Genomic DNA, 20,000 nt, shown 5'->3' with positions numbered 1-20,000 from the left:
GAAGTGTGATGGCTTGGCTGAGTGGTCTGAGGGAGGTTGATGTTGTGAAAGGTTTATTCTGTGCGCTCAGCAGTTCATTCCTGTGTATCGGGTCAATACACAATACAGGACAACAATATGGAGCGGTTCAAAAGACTAAGAACATTTCATACAGTGCCATTCAGTGGCTGCTGAATCAGACCAGGAAAACAGGAACACTAGTGAGTATCCAGGGCTACGGGTAGAAAATGACCGATTTGGCTTGATGGTAATACATTGCGTGTAATGTGTAATTTCACCATAGTGATATACAGAATTTAAGTGTGTGAGGAGCAAGAACTAAGAATGTCAGCCAGGCTAATGTCTGTGGCATTCTGTGCTAATGCAGTGTAAACAGATATCGCACAGTGATACATGTGAAGCTGCGTTTTAATTTACCCAGGAGAAACTGAACAAACCAGTGTAAGGTTGCATGCATGTGTGTGTGTCTGCACGCCCATGCCTGTGTGTGTGTGTGTGTGTGTGTGTGTGTGTGTGTGTGAGAAAGTGAGACTGCACTGCAGTAACAACACTATGTGAATGCCCACAGCTTGATACCACTACCCAGCATGCTTTGCTTTCTCTTATCTCTGTCCAAAGCAGACTTCTCTATCTGTCTCGCTGCTCGGCATGCTGTTTGAGCCAGGTTTGGGAACAAGAACAAAACTTCATTGCTCGAAGCCCAATCACTGAGAACATCCGAGTAAAGCAAAGAGCTTCGTGTAATCTTATTAAAACCCCACGGCCGCGCCGTGCGCTGCACCTTCTGCCCTTCTCTTTAATGTGTTGCCGTGCTTCCTGCAGGTGGGGGCTGTGGTCACACACCGCTACGCTTCTGTCCCGCACCCCGGGGATCAAATGGCCCCGCTACCACCTGCTGATCCCGCAACTCTCCCTCCGCCCACTCATCCGCCTGTGTGTTGGGCTCAGCGCAACGCCACGCCGCTCTGCAGAGAGGGGGTGAACAGCTGACAAGGCTCAGGGGGAAGACTGACCGTTCCCTGCCTGCACGTATTCAAGCTAGCAACACTCCCCCTCCTTTTGTGTGCTCCTGTCCAGTACGGACATACCCACAGGCACTCGGGTCCTGTCCCCCAGTGGGGACACACATGCGCTTGGGTGCACTCGCTCAAAGATCAAAGGCAACCTGCATGGCGTGGGACCCTTCTTGGAGACATTACCATAGTAACAGTCCCTGAATGGCTCCGGGTGTTCGCCTCTGCATGAGGGAAGTGCAGCATGGCTGTGCGGAGTGTTCTCACTGCCTACAGCTGGGATGGATCCGTGGGCTGCGGGCACGTGGCTCAGAGAGCTCCCCCGGTCCCTCTACGAGCCCTGTCAGAAGCTGCTGCATAGTTGCCATTAGCTCATATAGGAACTGTACAGAGACTGCTAGCAGCTCAGTCCATGTGCGTTGAGCTGCTGTTTTGTTTGTTTGTGTGTGTGTGTGTTTGTGTTTGTGTGTGTGTGTGTGTGTGTGTACTGGTCGTAGGAGGGAGAAGGGCATTTGCTGAATGCAAACTTGGGATGTCAGGTCTTTTAGTGTTTAGTGTTTAGTGGAGCACTCTCACACACACTCCTAAACTAAGCCAGAGGACAATGAGAGGCTCTCAGCACATATACGCTCACGCGCTCACACACACACACACACACACACACACACACACACACACACACACACACACACACACACACACACACATATATAGAGCCAGCTGACAGCCTAGCAGAAAGCTGCTTATTTTCACACACACACGCATGCATGCACGCACGCACACACACACACACTCACGCACTCACACGCTCGCACGCACACACACACACACACACACACACTCTCACCCACACACACACACACACACACCCAAGAAACCCACACACGCACACACACACACACCCGCACACGCACTCACACACACATCCACACACACACACACACACACTCATACACACTCACACACACACCCACACAGACGCACACACTCACACACACGCACACACACACACACAGAGACGCACACACTCACACACACGCACACACACACACACGCACTCACACACACACACACACACTCACATTGTGTGCTTAATATGAGCTGAATTTTGTGCTTTGGTTCCTGCGATTTTGCAGTTGGTGAGTGGATGTCGCCGTGGCCCCTCCTAGCATCCTTATTGTCATGGTTACGCTGTCTCCTGTCTTTGTTCTGCTTTACTTCCTTGTGGTTCCGTTCCATAGTTTTGTTTTCTCCGCCCCTCATGAGTTGCCCCTGTGTCTAGTTAAGTCTTGTTAGTACATGTATTTAAACCCTGCCTTGTTGCCTGTGTGTTTGCCGCTCATCGTAATCCAGGCCATGTTTATGATTCCTAGCCGGTGTGTTAATCTGAGCCGCTGTTTGTGTTTTCTCTGCCACTTTTGTTATTCTCTAGTGTTGGTTAAGTGTTCTTATCGTTGCTTGTGTTTTTATTGTAGCTTTCTCCCCTTTTCATGTATTCTCGTGAGCTACGATTTCTCGTGTTCCAACGGTTTTGATTCTGGATCTGCCAATAGTAAATCTTGCTCTTCTGCGTCCATGCGTCCGCCTCCTAACTGCTCATCGTTTGAATGTGTATGTTTGTGCATGTGAGGTGTCTTGTTTCTGTGTGGTGTGTGTGTGTGTGTGTGATGTATCAGTGTGTGTCTGTCGCTAGTTCACCAGACTCTAAGATAGAAGGCAAATTGCTCTTCTGCTCACCACAGATTAATCTCATTATCAACTCTTTGCTCACTTTTTGCTCTTTCTTTGCTCACCCTTTGTTTACTGGTGTTGTGTGTATGCTCACACATAAGCCTGGAACTGGAAGGGAAGACTTGATGTCTCTCCAGTTTCTCTTCATATCTCAGTCCCAATATTTACCTCCCCCCCCCCCTTGCTCTCTCTCTCTCTCTCTCTCTCTCTCTCTCTCTCTCTCTTCTGTCTCACTGGTCACTCTGTGACATGTCATTAGTGAGGCTGACAGCCCAGCAACTCTGACTCCCATTGCCTCCGTCTCCCGCGGTGCCAATTTACACGCCGGCGGCTGACCAGGGAGCATGCTCAGTGTCGCCCCCGCCATGCCGCCCGTCTCAGCCCGAGCTCATATCTCTCTCTGACAGAAGGGACGGTGCTGTTCACACAGGTACACTGGGAGAGAGTAAAAAATAGAGGTTACACCCTCAGTCCAGCAGCATGGCAGGAACCCACACACAAACAAACAGCTCACTCGTTCCCGCTCGCTAACACGCGCGCGAGCTTGAACCGCTCTTGTAATTTTTTTGCGCTCTCCATCTTTTGCTTCTGCTTGTTGCTTTCCTTTGTTCCTTGTCTTAAGGAGCGTCCGACTCTTTCTCTCATTTCTCCACCCCCTTGCTCCTCCCGCTGCTCCCCTCGCTCCTCCCGCTGCTCCCCTCGCTCCTCAGCGGGCAGCCTCTGCCCCTCCACAGCTCCACCCCTCCCTGTTTGTTTTGCGTGAATGTGCCGCAGACAGAGTGATGTGACGACCCCAGTCGGCTGGTCACGAAAACGCACTTTTTACACAGAATCTCCACACATGCAAAATAAACCCCCATTAAAGCCCCCAAATAACAAACCAGCGGAGACACACACACATGCGCGCAGACACACACACACGCGCGCATACACATGCAAACGCCCACGCGCACGCACTCTGAATAAAGCATTTGATCGGAGCTTGCTATGCACCATTCATTACCCGAGTGTTTCCAAATATACCTCCTGGCTGCACATAGTGCCGTGTACCAGAGATGAGCTCTGTCATACCATGACTATGACGTCTGTGTAGGGAAGCGTGTGGCTGTGTGTCTGATCTCTGCATTACTAACCTACCAATACTTACACGCTCATACGTGTAAGTCACTGCAGTTCGATCCTTGTAGAAGATATTCTCTGGTTCACTACTGTTTTCTTAAAGACGCATCAAGGACTTAGACCTGACACTTATGTTTTAGGATGCTCCGCCACATCCAGCTTCTCTGAAATATTCACGTCGTGATGTGACTGTGATTTTGTTTCTTACATGCTGATTCGCAGCCGTATTTTAATATAAAATAAAAAATCATTCTATGTGCGGTACTTGGTCGGACTAACCAGGCATTTCATCCCCAGAGGCACTTGGTGCACCCGGGGATAGTGTTACAGCTCGTCTCTATGGTGGACTCAACCCCTACCCCCCGCAACCCAACACTGTCTGCTCAGCTGTAAACACGGTCGGTCTTTCTCGATCTGTGGCCGTGCATACCCGTTCTACCGGTGAACCCACCTAACCTCCCCCCGGCGAGAGGAAGCGAAGAGGCACCAGCCACACCCACTTCCTCGGCCCGGTACGGCTGACCGCTTCTGCACTCTCACTGTGCTCAGATGTTCGGGGTGGGGGGTGGACCCTCCGGAGGCTGAGGTCCTCTGGCTGAGTGGGAGGGGGCTCGTGTGCAGGTCGGCAGGACTCTGGGCAACCTGATAGGCGTCTTTGCCGTCTCTGCAGTGAGGCTTCACTCAGACCCATGCTCACAACGGTGAGTCGCACAGAAGACGACTGCTGCAGATCAGAAAACAGCGATTCTCTTCTCAGTGATGAAATGTTCAGTTATTTATTTGCAACCTGTTTCTCTTTCTCTCTCTTCCTCTTTCTCTATCTGCATGTCTGTCTGTTAACTAACTCAGGGCTGAGCCCTCCAGCTTGTCTTGCTTACGTACCATGCGTCTCTCGCTAGAGTGCAGAATTGCACGAACGGTACCTGGTCTCGGACGTAACAGCCATATGTACTTATGTTCCGTCTGCTTGTTCGTTCAGACGGAAATGAGCGTCATCATGCTTTTTGAGAGTGTCTGCGTGCACATGCATGAATTTGAAGTGAATCTTTCAGGTAGCGCCAAGCTTTGATCCTCAGCATTCATGAAGGTCCTTCACTGAATGGTTTCACGGCCATGCACTGTTGCCCTACTGCAAGGCAACGTCTCGTCTTACCTCGGTGCGGACGCAACGTGGCGCGTGCAGGACGGCAAGCATGGGAAAGGCAAAGCGTTTTGGGCCGTTTTGGGCAGCTGCGTGAGGAGGAGGTCACCGGGAGCTTAGGTTGGAGGTCTAGGTCGCTCCTCAAGCTGGAGGTCCGGGCTGCTCCCGCTTTGGAAGTGGAGGTGGCAGCATCCTACCCTGCCAAGGAACCATGAGTAAGTGGAAGGGGTCAGGGATGGAGAGAAGATGGCGGGAGAATGGAGCGGTGGAGAGGAACAAAAGATGTTGTCACAGAGAACAGAAGGGAGGGTTGGACACGCGCGTGGCATAGGACGCTCACTGGAAGGAGGAGGAGTTTCAGAGTAGAGGCGGTGACCTTCTGGGCCACCTCTCTCCGCCTCTCTCCGGATCGGAGTGTGAGCTGCCTCTCTCTGCCTCTGTTCGGAGTGTGTGGGGCTCTCAGCTGCTCTCTGTGTGCTGCACGGTGCATTGCACGAGAACAGATCTCTGCTTCAATGCAGAGTTCAGCACTGATGTATATTTCATGTTCTCATTTATACTCTTTGATGGTGGTAGTGTGGAAAGGCTTTCAGCATAACACACACACACACACACACACACACACACACACACACACACACACACACACACAAATAACTTCATATAGATAGTTTCACATAGCATAAGCCTGCACAGAAACACACATACTTTCATATATACATAGATATCCAGAGTAGATACACAAAGGATAAGTTCACACACACACACACACACACACACACACACACACACACACACACACACACACACACACACACACAGAGGTTCACAGTTGTGGTTTTAGCGTAGGGGAGCCCCTCCCCTCTCCTGGCTGTGTCAAGCCCTATATTTAGAATGGCTTTTCGTTAGCACACAGAGCTATATACACACGGAGCCCACAGAGGGAAGAGGGATCTCGGTGACTCACATCGGTCCGGTGACGTACCAGCGGGATCTGTGCTTAGGAACCGCTCTGTACCAGCAGCTGCTATCTGAGCACACCTTTGTGACCCCAGCTCAGGCTTCGACAGCCAAAGCTGAGATGAGCCAAAGACGAGATGAGCCAATGAAGAGACGAGACAGAGCCGAGCTCCGTGGGTGAGAGGAGGACGCGGGGCGTTGCAGCAGATGCCGAAGGCACCGGTGACGTAACGCCTTCTCGGCCGCCTGCCACCGCCCAGCCTCTGATGAAGGGGTGGGGCCTCCTGATTGGGTGGCACTGTGTGAGGGCCCTGACCACATGTCCTGCCAAACCGAGTGTCCACCCGCTCCTTCCTTCTCCCTCAGCCCTGACCCGGGCGCCATTGACACAGTGAGACGTGAACGGACCGCAGCATTCGCTGTTGACGGCTCGCGCGCGGCTGAACGTCGGTGTGTTTTTCCGCCATTCCAAGAGAGACGTCAGATTCCGAGAGGATCCTTCCTGCAGGACAGTTTCAAATTTTCCCTGTAAGGATAAGAGATCCCCTGGGGGGTTAGTTCATTAGGTGCCATATAGATTCCAGGTTAAAGCGAGCAGTTTCTCACACACACACACACACACACACACACTATGTTTCTTCCTTTCTTTTGCCCTTTGCTCCTGCGAGTGTAGCAAGAATCCGGGTCTCTGCTAGAAAGACGGTTTCTCTCTAAAGGTCAGTGTACATAGTGGAAACTTGGTGTTGATGCACTGAGCCGCTCCGCCTCTGGTGAGTGGTCGTGTCACGGTGTTATGGCGCAGCTGAAGGGAAACACACCGCATACTGTAAACACTGGATTCAGTGCTCACGGAGATGGAGAGATCAAAAGGAAGAGGGAGAGAGGGAGTAAAGAGTAGTACAAGAGGTAGAATAGAATGGGAGAGGAGAGAGACATGAAGGTTAGTGTGTGTTAATTACAGCGGGCTGAGAGTGGGCGCAGTAGACATGAGAGCACATCACAGGCAGACCATGAGCTCACGAACGTACTTTATCAGGCGCCATCCAGCTCCAGCCACTGATGTGATGGAACTATGGCTGTGGACAGGGCTTTAGCACTGTGAGTGTGTGTGTGTGTGTGTGAGTGTGTGTGTGTGTGTGTGTGTGTGTGTGTGCACGTGCGTGCGTACAGGGCAGTGCCCGTGTGATAGTTCTCTCTCCTTTGTCCTGTTTAAATTCTAATGCTAACAGTTGTGTCCTCCCCCACCCTGACACATCACTCAAAGTTAAGAAAACGCTTCAGTCAGGCTCTCTGCATTCCACATGGCTGATTTCTATTCATATTAAAGTCTCTTTCTCTGTCTCACACACACACACACACACACAACTTCACTTTTTCTCTCTCATTTTCTCAGTCTTATACACTCCTCCTCTGCTGACCCTTTGTGCTCGGAGACAAAGCAAGTGGCGGCCCCAAAACGAGCGCTGTTCTTGGCTTTGACCTTTCCCGCGTTCCGGGCGCTTTTCCCCGCGCTGACACGCTGGCGTCCCGGCTTCTCCTTACTGACTCATCCTGCCCGGCGAAGACGGCACAGAACTTTGTCATCGACCTCACCTTCATCCTCCCTGCCACCGCCACGCTCGTCCTCCGCTCATTCTCGGCGCACTACGAACGCGGGAGAAGTAAGCCGGGCGTGGCCTCGCGGTGATGCCCTGCTCAGGACCGGGCTTTTGAACCAGACCAGCGAATCAGGACTAAAGTTGTCGTCAACAGGCCCATTCCGCTTCTCCTGAAGCGGTTGCATTCGTTCTCATCCTCTCCTGAGGACACACATGTATTGCTGGAGAGATTAAAGCTCTTCCACTGAGATTTCCAACCATCTGTCTGTTTCTGCTCAACTGGCTCCACAATGCCCTCCTGCACGCTGCCGGAAAGCAGTAGATAATGATTTAATTGAGGCTCTGATTGGCCCCCGAGCTGCCCCATATAGCCGCGGAGACACATTGGAACGGGAGAGTCTGCCATATTACAAGTGACATGAAAGAGTGGTTTTCATGCTGAAATTAGGTCACCCTAGTCTGTTGTTCCTGATTTACTACAAATGATATTGTGTTATTTCCAGCATGTGCGTGTACACACACACACACACACACACACACACACACACACACACACACACACACACACACTTAGTAACACTTTCTTGCTCTCACATGCATTTCTCACTCATTTCTCACTCACTCGATTAAGGAAGATTGTTCTTTCTACTGAAGACTCACAACGTCACTAAGGCTTTGTAAGAACCTTTGGCCCATTCTTTTAAATAGAGAGAGGAAAAAAATGTTCCTTTTTTAAAAAAACTCTTCCCTACTCCGGCATTAAAAATCAGGGCATGGAGCTCTCCCTCTCTGTTCACCTGGTAAGGTTCGGTTCTGTGTGACATCAAGCAGAAATGTGTCAGGCTCGCTTGGGCCCAGCTCCACTCCAGCCTACTCAGGTCTCTCCACAGGTCCGAACAAGCCTGAGGAAAATGTAATGGAGAGATAACAGGTCGCCTGGGCTTGATTTGATTGCCCTTCTACTTTCTGTTTTGTTCGTCTGGAAAGAAGATGAATGATTGGAGTATAAACAGAAGGTAAAGTTAATGGAGTTGTTGGCCACCAGTGCTGGGGAGGGGGTAAGGCAGCTTCATCCTCATCCCCCTTTCTCTCTCTCCTTCTCTCACTTTCTCCTCCTCCCATTCTCTCTCCTAGCGTTTTCTCTACTTCACCTGTTCTCTCTCTCTCTCTCTCTCTCTCTCTCTCTCTCGCTCTCTCTCTGTGTGTGTCCTGTCTAAATGTCTTTGATTAATCAGACATGTCACAACTACTGCACTAACATCAGTCAAAGCAGCTCCCTGCCTGCATATGGTTTTCAGCAGGAAACAAACAAACAAGTAGACAGGATTCTCTCTCTCTCTCTCTCTCTCTCTCTCTCTCTGTCTCTCTCTCTCTCCCTTTCTCTATCTCTCTCTCTTTCTCTCTCTGTCTCTCTCTCTCTCTCTCTCTCTCTCCCTTTCTCTATCTCTCTCTCTTTCTCTCTCTCTCTCTCTCTCTCCCTCACTCGGATGCAAATATTCGAGATGGTATTGCAGTTTTACTGAATTGTCTTTGCCTCTTTTCAGAACAGTAAACATAAAACCCAAACTTCAGACTACATTTGCAAAATCTTTGACTTGTCTTACAAATCAAACAGCTGACTCAAAATTGTTTTGTCTTTGCTCCAAACCAAACGCTGCTGTCAGATGTTACACAAAGCCACCCACAAACACCACATAGCAGTCATTACACGCTACAGAAAACAGCAAAAACATGTCACTCTTGATTTGACAGGACAAATCAAACATTTGTATTTTTGTATGTATGAGAACCTATATTTAATTATGTATTTATACGTATGCCGGAAAACCAGCAAAAACAAATAAATATATGAACGGCAATATATTTATTTGTGTTTACAGTACGAACTGTGAGTTGTTCCTTCTGCCTCAGTGTGATGACTCAGGGCTAGGTCAGGCCTCTGGACTGCAGCTACCCCACAGGCAGTATTCTCCCTCACTAGGCAATGGGGAACGAAGCCTTTGGTGTGCCGGCCTTGAAAAGAACATACTCCCATGTTATCACATGCAGCATCCTTCACCTGGAGGAGATTTTCCTAGGTATAGGGGTTCTGGTCATAAACCTTCCACCACCATGCTGAGAAAGATTCTTCAATCAAGCTTAGGAAGGGAGAGTACGGTGGGAGGCATACATTTCTAAAATGGTGGTTATTGATAAACCACTCACGTCCTCTTGGACCTACAGTGAAAGATCACTTTGTCGTAAATGACAGCGTACGCGGGATGCTAGAACCTCCCCAGGACCGCCTGTTCAAGTCCATCCACGGCGTTAGCTGGTCCGTGTCATATGCTGCTTATGTAACGTGGGGAGGGAGAAGCCCGTAGCTGGTGAGGGCAGCGCAGAGCACCACATCACCACTGTGCTGGCCAGACAGTTCTGTGATGGCATGCTGACCCGTCCTTCTCTTCGTGAGACTGAACCCAGCCTCATCCAAATAGATTCATTCATATGGCATCACCATGGTTTCCAATTCAAATATTCAAACAGTTTTATGACATGGCATACACCTCATGTGTCTGCGTACATGATGCTCTTTCCAGTTGTACTTGGTAGACTTCTCAAATGTACACCCACCCACTCATCATTAAATATCTAATCAGCCAATCACGTCACAGGACCTCGGTACCTTTAGGCATGTAGGCGCGGTCAAGACGACCTGCTGAAGTATAACCTGAGCTTCAGAATGGAGATGAAAGGAGATTTAAGTGACTTTGGACATGGTCGTTGGTGCTGGGCAGATTATTATTTCTCAGTATTTCAGAGACTGCTGAGATTTTGATACACAACCATCTCTAGGGTTTACAGAGAATGGTCCAAAAAAATATCCAGTGAGCAGCAGTTCCCTGGGTGAGAATGCCTTGCCGATGCCACAGGTCAGAGGAGAATGGTCAGACTGGTTCCAGATGATAGAAAGGCAACAGTAACTTAAATAACTCCGAGGTGTGCAGATGAGCGTCTCTGAATGCACAACACCTCGAACATGGAAGCAGGCGGCCTACAGCAGCAGAAGACCACAGCAGGTGCCACTCCTGTCAGCTAGGAACAGGCAACCGAGGCTACAGATCGCTTGGGCTCAGCAAAATGGGACAATAGAAGACTGGAAAAAACATGACCTGGTCTGATGAGTCTCCTCTATTATTGTGGCTTTTATCCTGTTTACTTATCAAGGCTCAGTCCCAATCAGTGGTTGACCAGTTTCCACCTGTAGTGTGTTAGCACTGACAGCATGTTAGCTGTGTTTTGTGGTCTGTGAGTTCCACTTTGCATCATGGGTCACCACCGTGCAGAATAGGTTTGTCAGTGAGTGTGTTTAGAGTTTTGCAAAAAGGCTGAACCAGATCTAAAAACTAGGGGAATATTGTTTAAGATTTTGTGAAAAGAGTTCATTTGATGAGTTTTGGTATTTCCAAGAATGAGTTCTACTGTTTTAGCAGTTCAGGAAAGTTGTAATGAAAATAATTAAAAGTTTGTGCATTCACTTTCGTAACTATGCATGTGAGCTCATGCACGTTGTTGTGAGTGTGTGTGCGTGTGGGTGTGTGTGTGTGTATGTGGGAGAGAAAGAGAGAGAGAGAGAGAGAGAGAGAGAGAGAGAGAGAGAGAGAGAGAGAGAGAGAGAGAGAGAGAGAGAGAGAGATAGATTGTGTGTGTGTGTGTGTGTGTGTGTGTGTGTGAGTGTGTGCTTGTTTGTGTTCACACTTGCAGCCTGAGGCTGTTTTCCTTTACCATTAGTTTGCCAGTTTAGATTTAAATCTTTACACAGTATTTGACATGCAGGACCAAACACACACACACACACACACACACACACACACACACACTTGTGTGTGAATGAGTCTGGTAAAGTATTTCGCTCTAGTCATGGGGTAAAACTCTGCAATGCTCCTCTACTGCTGTGGAGAGTGTTGTGCTAGATCCCTACACAAGCACAAATCACAGAGGAAGTTTCTTTTCCCTGTAACACACTCCTCAGTCTGAAGTAAACGTTGCGGAAATGTTCAGAAACAGAAAACAAACCTCCCTGTTATTTAGGGCATCGGCTGCTAGCTGAACGTAAATGATAACGCAAAACCCTTAAGTCCTGGCAGACATATATATATATATATATATATATATGCCAGAGTTATATGCAGTTATGAGCAGTTATGCAGCTTCTTGCTACTCATGCTGATGTTTGAGATTTGTGGGTTTCTTAGTTGATACCTTTGGACAATATTAGCCAAAAATCAAATGTATCATATATACACTGTAAAGAGCAGAAAGAGTCCTCTCTGCAGGGCGATATTGAGTAACCTGTCTGAGACATCGCCATGTTCTCAACTGGCAGCCAAAAGTGAAGTTGAAGCAGTTCCATGTTCCATTTGCTGCCAAATCAGATTGATTTAATTAAGTGAACACAATAAAAAAAAGTCATCCAGTGTATTGATTGTAGGTCAAATGTTTGTACATACAATCAACAACCACTTTATTAGATACCAGCCCTGGTGTACAACTAGCAACATCGTGCAGGTGTAGAGTTCCAGTCTGTAACCAATCTGCTGCTGTGCACAGTTTGCCTTTGCCATCATCCAGCCTTGCACGCACCACCACGGGCGACGCCGTCCAGGATCCATTCGCGGTCGAAGTGGTGGTGCAGGGAGAAGAAACCAGCCCAGCGACACCACTCTGATCACTGTACATGCAGCCAGCCAGTCAATCGATATACATCTGTCAGCGGTCCAGTGGGCATTAACCAACCAGGGACGACCAGGGTAGCAGGTGACTGATGATATAAGTGGAATACAGTCTGTAATTATAAATCAATTATAAAAGGCTTCCGTTGGAGAGGTTTAATTAAAATGTGGCCAGTGATTGTAGGTACAAGGTAAGTCTTTCTAATAATGAGGCTGATTGGTGTACAGAGGGTGGCAGTACTTCTTACCAGAGGCTACCCTGAAGTCATAGTGAGATTAAGGGCACATGCCACATAGGCTGTTATCCTTCTCTTTATCTGGGAACTGTTAAATGTGAACCTTACAGAAGCGCTCCAGTTCCTCATTATTCGTGTCATCGTTCCATTTAATATTTCAAAGGCTGAGATTTTAAAATGCCTTTTTGTTCTGCGAGATCTTATAAGACTTCTGTCAGGTAATTGCGGCATCGGGGGGTGGGGTGTGTGTGTGTGTGTGCTGGGGTGTGTACAGGAGAGAGCGGAGAGAAAGATGTGTGTGTGTGTGTGTGTGAATAAGGGCTCAGTGGGGGAGGTAAGAATAGGCACGATGGGAAGAGACGGATCGTACTGGAAGAGAGCAGATGTAGACAGCAGGAGAGGGAGATGAAGCAGCCAGAGTGAGAGGAGTATGTGTCGTGGATGGCCATTGGAGGCGGCGGGCTGACACATCTGTCGTGAGCCGCCCCGAAGGCTGTGGAGGTGTAAGAGCTCGCAGGACATAGAATAGATAAAGGTCAGAGGATAAAGGTCAGAGGATGGACGTGAGAAGTCACTTAGTGGCATTATGGGACTTGGAGAACGGGTATCTGCATGAAAGTGGTTGAGCGCCAACCCAGCGTTGGTAAATGGTCCAGTGTCCAGCACTGGTAGAAGTTGAAGAGCACTTTCTCTGTTACACACACTAGCATCAGAATATGACCCAACGGATAAGACCTATCCACAATTATGCTGCTAGCCTCTTGAATGCACTCATGTCTGTAATGAGAGCTTGTTATCATTTCATTATTCTTTTGTCCTCCATTCGCGCGTCTGTCTGTCTGTGCAAGCACACGCTCAGGTGTGTGTGTGTGTGTGTGTGAATGTGTATAAGAGATGAGTAAAGGTCAATGTGAAATTGCACCCTGCCACTTCAAAAGCTCATTTAAATCCAGAGCGTAGAGAGAGTACGCAACCATCACTGAGTTAAAGAGAGTGGGAGAGAGCTGCCATTTGGAATTTGGTTTTTATTATCTCTGTGCTGCGTGAACTGAAAGAAGAGCAAATCAGGAAAAAAAGGAAAAAAGCACCAATGAAAGTGTGACGGCAGGCAGAGAGAGAAACCACTACCAGGCGAGAACAAGGAATCAGAGGTACCACAAGCTGTAGAGAGCTGTAGAGTGCGTCTGGCTTCCTGGGCTTTAAACACTGCTCCTCCAGCAGCTGTAAGCTATTTCCAAGACTCTTTCCCCTTTCCCGCCGATCCCGGGCCACCCCACCCCATTCAAATCCCGCAAAAGTGGAAAATACTGCAGTCATTCTATCCGTTTACCCTCCTAACACTCCTGCACTCCTGCTCCTGAGCTTAAGTGGCTCTCTAATAACACGTCCTTCATAATGGTTGGCAAGTGACTTTGTGCCGCTCCTCACGTCGGCCAGCCTCTGCCTTCCCACTATCCCACGCTTTAGCAATCATCGATCCCGCCTTGGCCATCGGAATCGGGGACCTTCGGCACTGATAACGGCGGGAGATATTGATTGTGCACACGGAGGGTCCGAGCAGGGTAGCGTGGTAGATAGGCGCCCCCTCCGTCAGCAGGCGGGGCCGTCGCCCCGGGCGACAGACGTTGTCCAGTGGCAGCTTATTAAAAGCCGTGCTCGAATCTCTGCGCAAATATCAGATAGCTTAGAAAATCCACTCTGCTAGAGTGTGGGTGGGTGGGTGTTTGTGTGCCAGTGGGTGGATGTGTAGGTTGTGGAGTGTGGTGTCTAGTTTCAGTCGTCGATTAAGCTCTATTTCATTGTTGCTAGTGTTGATGTTAGGAACTCGTTTTTCAACTGAATGTGAAAACAGGATTTTTATCTCCTCTCTGATTATCTTGTTTTTGTCTTATTTACAGCTTTGATGAAGGCACTTGTTAGCTGTGATGTGGATTTTCCCGTGCGCCGCTTCATACAGCAGATCTCTGATTACATGTTGGGCATAGTACAGTACAGCTGAACAGGCCGCACTGATTTGTCTGATGACCACGGTAATGAGAGGGATCATCATGATTGTACTGTGCGTGCGTGCATATGTGTGGTGGGGTGGGGGGGTGAGAGATATATGAAATGACAGAGAGGGCATTCAGCAGTAGGTTGTCTGTGTAATAAGCGCTGTTCACAATAGCAATGTGTGTGTGTGGGTGTTTTTTGTGAGTGTGTGCGGGGGCTGTGGTCTGTGTAACCACACAAAGTTCAGACACACAAAGTGCTCATGTGTTGCATGTATATGTACTGGTTAGAATGTGTATTTTGCATATAATAGATATCTACAAAATGTTTCTTTTTTATTGCATCGCCTGTCAAACCAGTTCTTCTAATTGTCTGGAGGTGCATGTGCGGTTGCTATGGAGTCTCCAAGGGAGACAAGCAGAGATCAGAGCTAAGGCCCTAATTGGAAGTGACTATGTGTTATTGGGGTGTCTGTGGGGGGGGGGCGATGTTGGGGTGGGGGAGTGTACAGTCTGAAGCTGCTGTTGCAAACTCATTTTTGGTGGCAAATACCATATTGGATTTCATATGAAACAGGATCAGTCGAGCATGCTGTAAGCAGATGAACTGTTTCATGAGGTCCAGCCACACTAGCAGCAGACTAACCACTGTGCTCCTGGACTTTGATTCCCAGGCGTCTGCTGAATCTCCTACCTTGTTACTGAGTGGAAATCTACCTTCACCTTATTTACTTAAAGGGAGTCAAGACAGAGCCTACTAGCCTGCCTGCGACACTGCCGTTGGGACAAGGTGTGCCAGTCCCTCACCTCGCTGACCTGCCCATGTGCTCAGTATTCACCAGCTTTCATCATAAAGGGACCTACACAGCCACTCCCATCATAAATAAATGCACACTGCGTGAAGCCTAAAGTTAATCCCTCCCAGGGGAACTATGGGATTGATCCTTATGTTAAACCGGCCCCCCATCCAATCAGGTAATGCTTGTGCTTACTTTGCCGCCACCCCCAGCAGATATATTCTGATGTCAGCCCCACCCACGCGTCATAGTATTGTATTAACTCTGATTATTCTGCACGCATGACCTATAGCTGCTGTCGTATTGATATGGACTAATTTTCACCTTCGTCAGGTCTACACAGTCAACAAGTTGGACGTGAAAGCTATGTGATGATTCTGTGACCAGTTTGACCACACGCGGGTGGTTTGGATTAGAGGACACTGATGTTTAGGTTTTAACGGTCATATTTTGTTAACAGCTGTTTGATGTTTGAATTTATAAATGGCTGTCACGTTGTTTTATAAAGGGGTCAGGCCTTGAAAGCGTTTGGAAAAAAGTCACCTTTTGAAGTCAGAGGATTGAAAAGCCAAGGTCATCTCTATTTCTAAGAATTGTTATGCATTAACTTTGATTTCTCTTTTCAGCACATAAAGGGCAGACTAATAAAGTTTCATTCTTTGATGTGTGCTCAGGAGGTTTTTACACAAATGTGCGGGCACACACACCTAAACACACACCCACACACCCACACACACACACACACACACACACACACACGTCATTGTAATGATAATATAGTAATGTGTTGCTCTCTCACTCCCTCCCTCTCTACCATCTCTCTCTCTCTCTCTCTCTCCCTCTCTTTTAAAATAAACAATCATTAAATAATAGAGCCCTTCCTTCATGAATTACACAATAATGTATGGTCTGTTTTGCCACTCTCCTGAGTCAGTTTAAATGCTAACAGTGATATAAAAATCCAGCATTAAATGTTAATAGGGCATTAAATGTTAATATATAACATATCTGTCGGTATACTGAAAATTAGTAAACCAGTAACTCGGCTGGGCCCTAATTAGGGTGTTCGCTTTTTGGTGTGTGTGAATGCCACTGGAGGGTACATGGGGTGAGAGGGCAGCGCGGAACGTGCGCCTGGGCAGCGGGGCAGCCCGCCAAGTCTGACAGTCGGGCATTGGGGACAGAGCTGCCTGTCGACTACACCCCCAATGTCTTTCCCTTGGGTGGCAGCGAGCTGGGATTGCAGGCGGCTGTCCCAGCGCCAAGCAGACGCCTGAGTCAGCAGCATCCAATGCTGTTCCTCTGTGTGTGTGTGTGTGTGTGTGTGTGTGTGTGTGAGAGAGAGAGAGAGAGAGAGAGAGAGAGAGAGTGAGTGAGTTAAAATGGATAGAAATGCAGTAGTTTTGCAGTAGATGTGCTAGCTCAGAAGTGCAGCCCAGTGCTCTCCTTCAGGTCCTGCTGCTACTTCTGTTTGTCCGACTCAGAGTACATGCAGGAACAGCTTGGATAGCTCGTTTGTCAGTAGTCATCATCCCCCCCCACCTGAACTACCCTCACCACCACACAGACACACACTCATACACATGCACACACAGACAAACACACACAAACTACACACACACACACAAACAGACACGTGCACACACACATTGCAGAGTTGCTGCAGGGAAGCTGCTCTCTAGGCCTGTGCTGAGGTGGCACTTTCTCTCTCTCTCTCTCTCTCTCTCTCTCTCTCTCTCTCACTCTCTCTCTCTCTCTCTCTCTCTTCCCTCATTCATATTCTGATGTCACTACTGTAATAGACTTTCACCTTCACAACTTGCACAAAGACAGGCTTAAGTGACATCGACTCCTCTAATATTTCAGCCAGGACGTTTTCAGGATCGATTCTTCTTTCTTTCCGGGATATTCGCATCGCTCACAGAGAATTGGTAAGGGAAGCACTGAGCATCATTCCAGGAGTTACTCATCAGTAAAATATCATATTTCAAGATTGATCTCCCACAGCAAAGAAGAGCTAGTCCTGAGTGTAGGGTTTTAGTGTGGAATTTAAGCAGAGACCGAAATAGCCGGCGCTCCGGAAAGAGAAAAGGTCTCCGGAGACCTCATATCTCCCCCTCAAAAGAGAGGAAGACAGAGAGCAGTACGGTGGCGTTGTGATGTACACAGTGACTCATATCCTCTCACTCTTCCTTTCTTTATTTGTTTGTCAACAGGAGAAAGGCAACATTCAGGGGAATATAGCAAAGCTAATTATTTTGTGTTTGTCTTTCTGCCCGCTTTCTCTCTCTCTCTCTCTCTCTCTCTCTCTCTCTCTCTCTCTCTCTCAGACGGTAAGGTGTACGCGCTGGGTGGAATGGGAGCCGACACCAGCCCTCAGGCTCTCGTGAGGGTCTACGAGCCAGTAAAGAACCAGTGGCTGTCCCTGGCCTCCATGCCCACGCCTCGCTACGGAGCCGCCTCCTTCCTGCGTGGCAACAAGATCTACGTGCTTGGTGAGGCCGCCCACCCTCTGCCTCCCAGCCAGTCAGATCACCAGGCGAGGCCTTCAGGCCCCGTCAGTTGCAAAATAAGCTGCATAACGAGCTTGTCACTACGGCTGGGAGAGAACGGTCCGCCCACACAGTGTCTGATCACGTTCCCCACTGTGCTGTCCTGTAGGCCCGTTAACTACATATATATATATATAAAACATAACTGTGTGTGTGTGTGCGTGTGTGTGTGTGAGAGAAAGAGAGAAAGTGTATGCATGTGTGAAGATAGAGAGGCCTATTCCAGTGCAGTGAATAATTACAATGTGTCTGATTTCCATGTTCGACAGTGTCACAATATTCGGGCGGCGTGGCAGACAGGATAATAACACCTGGTAATTGTTCAAACCATGCCAAGTCTGATTGTCAGCTGCAGTCTCCAGGATGCCTGTCCTGTCGTGAGAAGCCACCATGGGCGGATTTAACGATTTTGGAGCCATAGGCGAAAGACAGGAGTGACCCCCCCCCCCACCAGCATTTATATTGGGTTTCCCTCATCTTTCATGCACATTGGTCCAGCCTGCCGTAGTACAGTGTACTGAGCGTCAGGGCTGTCTGTACCAGTCACGTGTCGTTCTTTGAGCCGGCTCTGTGAGGTTCACGACGGGAGGGAGTGCTTGTGTTGCTATTGTTGTTTTAAGCGGAATACTTAGGCTCCGTGTCTCCCCCGGTTCAGCCGGAGCCTGATGTGAAACATATCGATTTGTAATCCGAAAGAGCTGGCACCTCGCAGTAAAGATCAGGAACGCTCATCTCTAATCTATACGAGCATTAGCGCTCGCGTTATGTACAGTCTGCTGAGTCTGTGTAGCAGAGCTCGATTCCAAATGAAAAGCTAATCTCTTTTGGGAGTGCAGTGACAATTTTTCTCCTTTTCTCTTATTTGCATTTCTCTGCTCCATTCAGATAACCTTGTTTCTTATTTGTCCCTCTCAACACACCCTAGCCGCACTGAAGCTGCTGCTCATTTGCTTGATTGCACCAGTCTGCTTTCACACCGTGGCACCATTATGTAAAAACATGGAACAGACCATTACAGCCATGATCGGGGGTGGTGCATCAATAAGATAACTAAACATAATTGCAGGTAACATGCATTTTTAAAATATATTTAAGAATATATTTATTAAGAACGGTTTTTAACATCAACAGATGAATCTCATTTGTATTTGGCTCATTGGGACCACCGACTGCCTGCTTTTGCCTAGTGCAAAGACTGCTCCCAGTAACCATGCAAGTCTAATAGAGCCAAAATGGCAGCCGGTGCTTCAGGACTTCCCCTATACACAATATGTCCATTAGATGACTCGTGCCCCCTCGTTGAAGTTAATTGCTGCTCTCTGGCTCTGTGAGTGTTTATGTGTGTAAAGGAGAGATGTGAGTCAGTGGATGTGAAGTTATCAGTGTGTGGGCTTTTTTCCCCACCGCACTTCATACCATTACGCTGTAGAGGAGAGGTTACAGAGACCACACGCACGCACACACACACACACACTCACACACACACACACACACTCATAAAAATAAACCAATACACCAGTTTAACTCTTTCTAACTTTGTCCATCAAACCCAGATACACTCTTCCTGCTGTGGTCTGAGGTGAGCGATGTGATTGGACCTTTCGCACCCACACCAGCCTTCAGCTCAATGCAGCGTGGGTGAAGGGGTGCGGAAGAGGAGAAAAGCCTCTCGGGAGCAAGAGGAATGGAGTGATTTTATTGCTCCCCTCCTGACACCTGGGACACTTTCCTTTTTTATGTCTGATTAAACTTGCAGAGAATGGCCCAACATCACAGAGGATCGTTCATACTGAATTTGGCCCAGGTGGTAAATCTTTCTTAACCTCATCGCTCGCCCCTGCCCCCTCGATTCGGGGCTCGACTGTTCATTAACGAGGCAAAATGGAAGTCGGACAGCAATTGGTTAGGTGCGCGGGGGATCTCGGGTGAATGGGTAGGTCAGCCGCTGCCCCTGGGACTACGCCAGGCCCGGCAGTGTGGAGGGGAGTCAGACACAGCAGCAGTGGAATAATATTAAAAACTACATGAGGGATGAAGGGATCTGGGCTGTTCTATTTGTGGTGGTGTGACTTGGCACATGACCCCCCCCCCCCCCCCCCCCGGCCCTGCACATGCCCAGTATCACATCGCCCAGGCAATACCCCCGCCCT

General features: G+C 48.6%; 1 protein-coding gene across 7 annotated transcripts in view; it reads left to right on the top strand.

Annotated features, from left to right (window-relative positions):
* The window catches only part of klhdc8b (kelch domain containing 8B), a 64,279-nt gene that overhangs the window by 21,897 nt on the left and 22,382 nt on the right, over window positions 1-20,000 (top strand). For 6 of the 7 annotated variants that reach the window (XM_035522473.2, XM_081707040.1, XM_081707038.1 and 3 more), the window contains one exon: window positions 17,629-17,793. In XM_035522473.2, the coding sequence (XP_035378366.1) occupies window positions 17,629-17,793 (165 nt within the window). Of the gene's footprint in view, window positions 1-17,628 lie in introns of all 7 variants that reach the window. The other variant, XR_014119742.1, reaches the window with a different exon arrangement.

Source organism: Electrophorus electricus, chromosome 24 (genome assembly GCF_041902795.1).
Source record: "Electrophorus electricus isolate QZ-2024a chromosome 24, ASM4190279v1, whole genome shotgun sequence".
Classification (NCBI taxonomy): Eukaryota; Metazoa; Chordata; class Actinopteri; order Gymnotiformes; family Gymnotidae; genus Electrophorus; species Electrophorus electricus.
Note: the sequence above shows the minus strand (reverse complement) of the source record. Positions and strands in the feature narration are given on the sequence as shown.